The sequence below is a fragment of the Lipotes vexillifer genome, unplaced genomic scaffold, assembly GCF_000442215.2.
Source record: "Lipotes vexillifer unplaced genomic scaffold, Lipotes_vexillifer_v1.1 scaffold1303, whole genome shotgun sequence".
In the NCBI taxonomy this organism is placed as follows: Eukaryota; Metazoa; Chordata; class Mammalia; order Artiodactyla; family Lipotidae; genus Lipotes; species Lipotes vexillifer.
The window spans coordinates 1005532-1016398 of NW_006785848.1; the positions used below are offsets into that span (position 1 = coordinate 1005532).

Consider the following 10867-nt stretch of genomic DNA (forward strand, 5'->3'; position numbering starts at 1 on the left):
GTTTTCTATGCCTAGCAAAATTTCATTCATTTAATCAACATATAACTATGAACATATAACTATCTCCTGCGTGCCAGGCATCGTGCGAGGTTCTGAGCCAATGAAGGTGCATAATACGAATCCACTCCTTCCTCTTACGAGTCCAGAGTCAGGCAAAGACACCGTAATGAGTGGTGGAGGGAACAGCAGGCTCAGGAACCAGGCTGCCCAGATTAATCCCCTCTCACAGGGTTCCTAACTGCGAGACCTTGGACTTTCATCTTTCTGTGCCCAGTTTCCTCATCCGGAAAGCTGACATGATGTTAGTACCCCCCTAAGGGAGTTGTTGCCAGATTCATAGAGTTGATGTCAGCAGAGCACTCAGACATATAGCAAACATTCATAAACGTTGGCTATTATCTACCTTTGGGAAGAGGAGTCACAGATACCCCACCATCACCAGCACCACACACACACACACACACACACACACACACACACACACACACACACACACACAACCTGAGGAAAAAGTATATGCACCCACTCACAATCCACAGTCCATAGTTCAGAACTTCTGGTCTTGAGAGCCTGAAATTATGTTTGCTCTGCAGCGTGTGCTGATGCTCTCAAGTTTCTGCTCAGAGCTGGCTTGCTTCCTACTTCTTCCCTGCCCCCAACAAACATACACTCTGAGACGAGTTTGAGACATGGATCTGGCACATATAAATCAGCTCCATTTCAGAAGATGTTGGCTTGTGTCCAAAAATCCAGCACCCTCGATGCCTACTGTTCAGACACTGCCTAGATATCAGGTCTCTAGTTGTCTCTTGCCTGCTGCCAGCTCATCTGGACTCTGGACTCCTGTCTGCCTGCTGGATGGGGTGGTGCTAACTGCAGCCACTCAGCTGCTGGCCGGCGCCGACTTCTGCTTTCTCTGCCCTAAAAGGCAGGACTCAGTCTGCATATTCTCAGCTGGGATTTTGTAAGAGGCTTTCTAATGAAGGAGCAAGGGTTAAGGGAACCAAGAAGGGGCACCAAGGCACCCAAGGACTAACAACAGCAGAAAGCCCTCCATACCCTGAGGCTTAAAATGGACGAGAGCTTGATTAAAAACTAGAACCATCAGTTGGGCCCTCTTGATAGGATCTGTAGTCACAAAAATTTGCAGCCACTGCCAGGACTACAGTCCAGCAGAGAGGAAAAATTCTCTGATCTTTGTCACCACCTGCCAGGGTTTTGCCCGTTAACTCCCATTGGAAACTGGTGATGGAGGTTGGGGGTCAGCCTCCCAGGCTAAGAGCAGAGAATGAATCAGAGGTGAAAAGAGAGAGGAACCTGCATGTATACCTTTCCCTGCAGTAACTAACTTCTAGTCTTCCTTCTCAGACATTCAGTAGTCAGTAGACTCCTCTGGTCTGACCAGATTCCTCTTCCTGGCTGGCCCTTCCCTCTCCCATTCTGTTGCCACTCCCCACATCTTTGTATATGATGCTCCCTCTGCTTGAAATGTTTTTCCTTCCGCTCCAGCCCACTTTCTGTATGGACAGCTCCCCTTCATCTTTAAATCCAAGCTGAAACACACTTTTCCCAATAAACCTTCTCTGATTCCCTTCCTCCACCAAAAGTTATCCACACTCTTCTCTGCTACCCATACACGTTGTTCCTGTGCTAACCACGTCACATATTCAGTCTAATTTAATTCAACAAGTTGTACTGAATGCTTGCCATGTGTCAGGCATTCTTCTTGGTGCTTGAGATGTATCTGAAGAGATAGCTAAATAAAACACAATCACTGCCATTGTGAAACTAATATTTATTAAGGGGGAGCAAACTTAAATAATGTTTTTAGAATATTAGGAGGTGGTGCGTGCTATGGGGGAAAAAAAAGAAAGGTAAAGAAGGGTACGGGAGGCTGGAGAGCTGAGAGGTGCAGTTGGGAGTTGCGATTATAAATAAGGTGACCAACTTAGACCTCATTAGGAAAGTGAAATTTGAGCAAAGAGTTGAAGATGGCAAGGAATTAGCTCTGCAGATTTCTGAAAGAAGAAGGAACTCTAGGACAAAGGTCCTGAGACTGGAGCCTGTCTGACTTTTACTGTCTGAGAATCAGTAAAGAGGCCAGAATGACTAAAATGGAATATAAGCAGGAATTTTTTTTTCTTTGTCTGCCTCCAGCAGTTGTTTAATCTCCTCGAGGTATCTATGTTCCCAGTACTCCGCTCTGTATCCAGCACAGTGCCCTCTGTAAATGTTGATTAATTTGAATATTCTCGGTAATGACAGCTTGCTAGACCCAGGGCCTTAGACCCTGACTAGAACCATTAAAACCTCTCTAACCCTGACTCCTATCCTTACCCAGCCCCAGACCACCTTTCCCATAATTTCCTCATTTGACTGCAGGAGCTCATTCTCAGAGGGAGATTCCCTCTGTTGTGTAGGATGGACTGTGGCTGTCTTCTAAGCCTGGTTTCTCCATGAACAGATGTCTAAAATCTCCCTCACTCTCCCAGAGAACCAGAAAGCTACTGTTTCCTGTCACAAGTATATTCTACACCACATCTCTCAATGCCTTCTGAGTACCACGAGGCAAGGTTTATTTATTCTCTTATCTAGACTCAAATGCATTTCCAGAATTTCATAAGACTAGCCCTTGTACACTGTTGACATCCCTATGGTAGTATAGGTTTTGAAGACAAGAAGAGTTAGGATCAAATTTCGACCCTCACTAACTGTGTGTTCTTAGGCAAGTTGTTTAAAGTCTATGAGCTTCTTTCCTCCTTATAAAATGATTCCTACCCAGTAGAGTTAGGAGGATTAAATGAGGTAATGAAAGTAAAGCATTTATTCCTGTGCCTGGCAAAAGCAGAATCACAGTAAATATTCCTTTCCTTGCCATAACTATGAGTATCTCTGTAACTAATACCCACCTACCCCAAACTCTTTGCACCCAGCAATAATCTTTGATTCAATATACTTTCTTTTTCTTTTTCTTTTTTTCTTTTTTTTTGCGATACGCGGGCCTCTCACTGTTGTGGCCTCTCCCATTGCGGAGCACAGGCTCCGGACACGCAGGCTTCAGCGGCCATGGCTCATGGGCCGGGGCATGAACCCGTGTCCCCTGCATCGGCAGGCGGACTCTCAACCACTGCGCCACCAGGGAAGCCCCAATATACTTTCTTTTGATATTGATTTGTGTTCCTGTCTTGTCACATTTTCTGGATTGCTGACACTTGCTCACACCTCCCCATATTTCCTGAAATACTTAAATTCTTACTTGCAACCTGTTCCTGATTTCTGATAACTGCAAATTTCTTCATCTCCAGACAGCTGACCTAGAATGTAGGTGAATGTACCAACTTCCACTTGAGGACTTTTATTGTCCTGCCAGTCTGACTCTAAACTGAAGATTCAGATGAGTTAGAAAGAAGTCTTTCTCCCTGGAGGTAGAACCAGGTTTAGATTAAATCATTCTTGTTGAAGTTTAGGATTTGTGAATGAGGAATCAAATTCTATCTGGATTTCTTTTTGCATTTTCTTCAAAACTGACTTCTATAGGGGTAGCTTTTTAAAGAATATTGTTCTTTCATAAATAGTTCTCTAAATGTGCTTTTTAAAAGTATACTGTTCTTGCACAAATAGTTTTTTTTAATATAATCTAAAAATTATTATTGACTCAAGTACTTTAGTTCATTCAAGGGGGTCAAATGTAAATAACATTAAAAAATTCAAACATACTTCTTGCCAAGGCTTGCTGACCAGTATAAGATTTTCAGTTTTGCTTTTCTTGTCATAGTACTTGCTCTTCTTTCTTCATCTCCTTTAAGAGCAAATAATTTCCTAAATGGTTATCATATAAAACAAAAAATAAAGTAACATCATTAAAGTGAGGTCACCAAAGCATCTCATTAGCTTCAAATAGATCTATGCCTCTTCAAAACATCACATTTTGGGGGCTTCCCTGGTGGCGCAGTGGTTGAGAGTCTGCCTGCCGATGCAGGGGACACGGGTTTGTGCCCCGGTCCAGGAGGATCCCACATGCCGCGGAGCGGCTGGGCCCGTGAGCCATGGCCGCTGAGCCTGAGCGTCCAGAGCCTGTGCTCCGCAACGGGAGAGGCCACAACAGTGAGAGGCCCGCGTACCACAAAAAAAAAAAAAAAAAAACCACCACATTTTGTACCCATATGTTGACAGATGGCAAGCAGTACTATGCTGAACATCAGCAATTAGAGCAATTGGATCAGCCACTCAGGATAATCAAGCAGAAAACAAATGAGAAATAGTTGGTTGGCTTGTGGTATTTCATTTTGCAGTTTTCCAGGCACTGTGAAGGGTGAGTCCCTACTAATTCTCCCCGATAGTCTAGCACATGAAAATGCTCCTGTCTTTGTTTTTGGAGACCATTCCACTCTGTTAACTAAACCAGTCTTGGAATTTGCCTCTACTCACACCTTTGCAAAAATAAAGTCGATATTCCTGCATCATTCAGGTTCTAAAGGCATCTTGGCATGAAGTAGCCAAGTAAGTTAAACTGGTGTTTCTCAACCTTTTCCCCATGTCTGCACTGATGAGGAACATGGTACACTCACATTAGCACCAGCAAGTGCTTAGAATGGTAGCATGTATGTGTGGTTTGAAAACTCCCTCTGATGAATCTGATAGATCATGCTAGCCATCCTCCATCTCCTAACTGAGATCACAAAATTACACAAAGTTGTGAGGTATTTTGTTGAATATCAAATCTCCTTAGAAATCACCATAAGTAAAAAGTACAATTCACCGTGTACCTGAGTCACAGCAATACCAGGCAAAATAAACCTAGGTTTTAAGAACTGTCAGCCTAATTTGTTCTTCTATGCCATGGGTTCAGTAGCTAAATCTCCCTTTGTGGATTAAAGAGAACACTTGGCCCTCTGAATTGCACTATGCCACAGCCAGTTTACTGAATCCTCAGGAACCTATTCAGAGGTGTATCATTAAAACATTTTTCCTTTATCTGAAGGAAACAGTCTTTTAGCAAATCAAAATATGTTCTGTGAAATGGAAAACATTCACTATCTCAGGGAAATCATATCCAGGTTTCAGTCTTACTATCTGATCTGGGTTATGACACCTTTTACTCTCTCTTCTTTTGCTGTTACATTAAGAACTTCTGAGGTCCTATGAAATCCAGTTTCATTATTTTGGACCGTACTTAAAAATAACATTGCTATTACTTTCTTTGACTTTGTCCCAGGGAAAAAATTAATATCAATCTTCTCCTTTCTGCTGTTTTTACCTACTTGGTGATATTGTTAAGTACAACCTCTATAAATGAAAAGTTTATTCTGAGATTATGTGTGAAACACTCTAAATCAAAAGAAAATAAATCAATAATTATGATGTATTGAGCATGTACTATAGGTTTACAACTATGCTAGGTATTACACTGCTCTGATAATGAAAGACAGTTTTGGCCATTGGAGTTTTATAAAGGGATCAGAAGTCAGATGATAATATTCTGAAAATCTTCACTTTCAAAACAGTCATCCAGGGCTTCCCTGGTGGCACAGTGGTTGAGAGTCCACCTGCTGATGCAGGGGACACGGGTTCATGCCCCAGTCCGGGAAGATCCCACATGCCGCGGAGCGGCTGGGCCCGTGAGTCATGGCCGCTGGGCCTGCGCGTCCGGAGCCTGTGCTCTGCAACGGGAGAGGCCACAACACTGAGAGGCCCGAGTACCGCAAAAAAAATAAAAATAAAAAAAATAATCCAAAATTCCTTTGTCGTTCAACTGCTGACCAGCATTGCCACAATTTTCTTAAATCCCCTGTAAGTGCTTTCAATCCAGCTACCACAATGCTTCATTCTATCATTTTAGTGAAGATTACTAATTAGTAATTGACAAATAAGTTTTGTTAGTTGTTTGACGGTTTCTCTGTACACAATATTACCATGTTACAGCTGAAGAAAAGTCCTGTGATATGGTTAGACAAATTGGATTGGAAAATAACAATAAGGGGACTTCCTCTGTCAATAACTGAGTTTAACTTTGTTTGCATTTGTGAAGGAGTCATTTTTATGCATTTAATTTCATTAGAACACTGAAGATCTGGCATTTTTTTTTAATGGAACTTATTTCAATAAATCAGTTTTGCCTGGATCCTTATAAATATCTGCCCTTGAATAGGAACATAAAGTAAGGTATGGATTCTTGAGCATCTCACCCACTTTTTGTCTTATTTTAGAGGTTTGGTTCATGACATTACTTTAGTTTTCTTCCGTTCCTGAATCAATGACCCTTTGACGCTTAAGAATGAATACAGCTCTACCCTTGAGGCAATTTTTCAGGGAATAAAATACATATTAATCTTTCTGTCTTTCAATACCAAATGTATGCAATCTGAGAGTTCCAGAAGAAAAAAAAATCTCATTTTACTGATAATTACTGCATTCTTTTTAAAAGAATCTATCACATAAAACACAGTCAAAAATCAAACTTGCACAATTACAAAAGAGAAGGGACATATTTATGAATCCAGGGAACAAAGTTTGACACCCTTGTATAAACACCAGGAAAGTTTGGTCTTCCACATCCATGTCCCCAGCTAACAATGCCAGTCAAAATCCATTTTCCATCACTTTTTCTTCGACAGGACAAAGGTCCACCCGAATCTCCCTACACAAGAAGATAATGTAAGTAAAAAGCACATTTGTCCCATGATCATCAATTTTGCATTAAGGTGTCTAATGAATTGTGAGCAAATGCCTACTCTGACAGGTTCTTGCTTGGCTAACTACTATGCAGTTTGGGGAAGTAACAAGAAATAATGTGAAACTTCTAATGTCATTTTAGAATTATTTTCCCTATAATCAAAAAGGTGCATTTATCATAAGAAACTAGATTCTTTAGGCCAAGAGTGACATTAGAAGATTCTTACAGAGGAAACAATTCTCACATACCTCCAAAAAAATAACAAACCTCAATAGTAATAATAATGACAATAATAATAATAGCTAACATTTATTTAGTGCTGGTATGTGCTAAGCACTCTTTTGGGTCATTTAATCCTCACAAGAACCTTTTGAGGCATGGTTATCTTGGAAGGTAGGTTGACTTCTACCTCTGGGCCATGCAACTTTAGTGTTGGCTCATGGCCCTGAGGAAGAAAGAAAAGGAGACCCTGTTTAGCTGGCCAGGTCCAATTACGAAACGCCAAGGATCACTGGCTGATAATTATCACAGAGAAATCACCCTCACTTGAGAGTCCTTTCTGACATCTTAACTCCAAAAGCAAAGGCTGAAATAATTCAATGTTTAAACAGAATTCCTACTGTGCTCATTATTTAAAGTATAATATCTGGATTTTTATTTTCTTATTTTGGAGGATACCTGAAGCTACACCTTACTCAGAGGCAAAGATAAAAAAAGCATTCCGAATGTGTCCCTGGATGCCACCCTTACAATTCTAAACCTGATTAGGGGAATTCTAACTAGTAGGAGACTGGGATCTTTTTATTTTAACTGTTGCCACACCAACTCTACGAAGTCTAATTTAACCTCTAAACCCTGGTGGCTATGGGAAACAGGACTATATAACTGACTAGCTGCAGGAAGCACCCAAAATATAGTAGCTTTAGCATTACAGAGGTAAGGGTTCAAATCCCAGCTCAACTAGCCGTGTAACCTTGGGTAATTTACTTAGGCTCTCTGTGCCCCAGTTTCCTCTTCTATAAAGTGGGGATGAAAGAATAATTTGAATGAATTTATGTAAAGGACCTAGTACAGAGCTTACCACAAAATAGGAGCTTAGAAGATAGAAGTCACTACAGCATTATAATAAGATGATTTTTAAGGTTATGTAAAGATGCGGGAACAGGTCCCCTGCCCTCCTCATTCTCTAAATCATCTGTTCACTTTTTGGCAATCAAATAGATATCTGCATACATTGGACTCTGAGGCTCATAGAAATGTCCCCCCAAAGGTGACCTTCAACTTCACCACTGTCAGGAGGCCTATCCAGAGGCATAAAAATGAGTGTCCCTGTCACCTCTCCCACTCCTCTTTCCTTTCCCCCAGCCTGTGCGTTAAAGGAGTAAGTAAATAAAACACTGTTTCTTTAGAAGGCATATGGCCACTGCTAGGAAATAGGTAGTGATCCTAAAACACTGCGCGTGTGCGTTCTGCTTTGTTTTTCAGTTTTTGGTTTTAAGAAAATCATGGCAGAATGATAAATGCTGACTTCATTCCCTAATTGTTGGAGGAAAATACATGGCGACTAGAAAATGAGTTTTACAGATCCAATTACTATTTAATCACCTTTTCCTGATCTCAGACAATTGGATTATAATTAATATATGAATGAAGGTAGGCCCCTGCCCGAGTTATTGCCCAGTGTTGTATAGATTAAACATGAAAGCATTTATGGAAAGTACAACATGTTAGGCAAGGGAAACGTAAGATGACTTACCCTGCAAGCATCTTTCTTGCCTGACATGATGCCTGCACAGAGCATCCTCGAAGTGATGATCCCATAGGTGGAAACACAGAGGGTTTGGTCAATGAGCTCTACCTCTGCTTGCTGCAAAACAGGGGAGCCTTTATTGTCTGGAAAACACATAGAAGTAGAAATCACAGTAATGATTACATTTACTTTATTAGACAATTTACTCATTTTCTCCTTTTACCCTCATAACAATTATTTTAGGTAAATTCTATTATGATAACCATTCTTCTGATGAAGAAACGGAGGCTTAAGAGGATAAAGGACTTAACCAGTGGCACAAGAATAGCTAGTAACAGAGCAGGATTCAGACCCAAAGTTTGACTCGACCATCTGAGCTACTGTGCCATACTCCTTTACCAAGTACCTCCTGCCTTTAGGACTGTGAATCAGCAACAGTTTTTACCAATGCTCACTGGTCAGGAAGGTCCCTTAAGTGGAGCATGTTCACTGACATATGGGAGTATCCTCGGAACCATAAAAACATAACACTGTGGATATAGCCCTTTCACTTCCTTTTCTAACCTCTGTGGCTGATTCAGAAAAATAAACACTCACACACTCATGCTTGTAAAGAAAATGTCCCATGATATGGTGTTTGAATAGACTCTTTCTTCTTGTGATATATGATGATGTAATTAAAGTCCTGAGCACAGTCCTGATAAGCTATAGGTGTTCGAGCAGTGATCTGCCTTCCCTCAGCAGGGCCAAACAGGTAGTGAATTCCATGATTTCAATAACTAAATGTAGGCAGTTAGCACTGGAGAAGCTGCCCATAGTGAATCTTTAGAGAGTGTCAAAGCAAGGCCAAGATAAGGTTCAAGACTTACAGAAAATGTATCTGTCCTAAGCCCTTGGAAATGACTGCAAGGGAATCCAAGATGACTGGGAGATCAAGGGAAAGCATTAGCTCTAACCTTTGGATTAAAACTTTGGATTCTTCTCCTTACTGTGTATTTAGAATCCTAGGCCATAAAATCCTTGGCAGGACAGACGTAGGGACTTCCCTACCATAAAGTCTGACCTTTGTGCATATGAAAAAAGATGCCCCCTCTGGGTGGAAGAATTGTAAAAAGGCATCCCCTCTGGGTGGATCAATTCTAGGCTGATTTAACCCCCTATGCCTGAATCTGCAGTCTGGGAAGCTAAGGGCAGGCTGGATTTCAGCCCTCACTCTCATTCACTTGGCCAGTTAGTTGCCCTTGTGAAGGACATACTCTCATCATCCTCCAGACAACTGTCTATGAGTTGACACTGTAAGGTGTGTGTGTGTGTGTGTGTGTGTGTGTGTGTGTGTGTGTGTGTGTGACAGAGTATCCTTCTCTTATTTATGAAAATGAGTCAGTTTTTTTGTATGAAAGGGAACTAGCAAACCCCTCTGAGTTTGCAAAGGGCCCATACTATCTATCCAGTCCCTTGTTCAGAGACCTTCCCGTAAGAAGTGGGTCCTGCTTCTTTTGGGGGCAAGGGGAAAGCATCATTAAACAAGAATTATAAGATCCTCCATTCCACCTCTCAGAGTTTTTAGAAGGCTCAATGAGATCATATACAAAAACCCTCTCCATGAACCCTAAAGCACCACATCAACACGAGTTACTATGATCTGGAGAGGGGGGCATGGCGTTCACTGACACACACACCTGCTTCGTGCCTTCGCCCCCAGCCGGTCACCCAGCACTTCTCTCCACTGCGCACTTTCTGGCCAGCAGGAGGAATGCATATTGGCTGAATGAGCTGTTTCAGAGTCTCAGGCCAGGCGACACTGAGCTGTAGCAAGGCAATATCATAGTCAAAGGTCTGGCTGTTATAGTACTCGTGGACCACAATTCTTCTCACTGGGGAGACGAACTTGGCATTCCCCTGCACGTACATGCCAAGGTGAGCAGTCCATGGTGTGGGGTCGGAGAGTCTGGTACAAAAGGAATGAAGCACGGAGTCAGAGGCCTGAAGAACCAGACATGGTTTGGAAAAGAGCACATCACAGAGGGAGGAGGGCTGCAGGAAGGGAGGTCTGACTTTCAGTCCCTATCTTAGTCGTTGCCTCTGTCCACGGGCATGGCAAGAGGCACAACTTCTCTGAGCCTCCCTTGTCTCCTTAGTAAAACCAAAGATGAAGTAAGGTAGAGCAGGGCTGGTGAATGATAGCTAAGTTCCAGAAAATTTCCTCAACCACACTTTAAGGACATGCTGGCAATTTTCTTGCCACCAGTATTTCAGGAATCACACACAGGTCAAGATTGTTAGTGACTGGAATTCATTTGTAAACTTCTCCCTGTTCATGATGACAGTGGTATTCGATGGAGACAGACAGGGCCAGTAAGACAGTGGTCTGGAGATCCTTTTACCAAATTCAAATGATATGAATACCAAAATAGAAGAGAAATCAAAGTATTCCAAGCAGGAAT

At 41.9% G+C, this 10867-nt stretch overlaps 1 protein-coding gene across 1 annotated transcript in view; it reads right to left on the reverse strand.

Moving 5' to 3' along the window:
* Window positions 1-6368: 6368 nt before the first annotated feature.
* TMPRSS7 (transmembrane serine protease 7) overlaps window positions 6369-10867 on the reverse strand; it is a 38194-nt gene continuing 33695 nt past the window's right edge. Inside the window, exons 12-14 of the mRNA XM_007458163.1 lie at window positions 10103-10371; window positions 8430-8566; window positions 6369-6637 (exon numbers count right to left, since the gene is read on the reverse strand). Of these exons, the coding sequence (XP_007458225.1) occupies window positions 6467-6637; window positions 8430-8566; window positions 10103-10371 (577 nt within the window). The 3' untranslated portion in view covers window positions 6369-6466. The remainder of the gene's footprint in view (window positions 6638-8429; window positions 8567-10102; window positions 10372-10867) is intronic.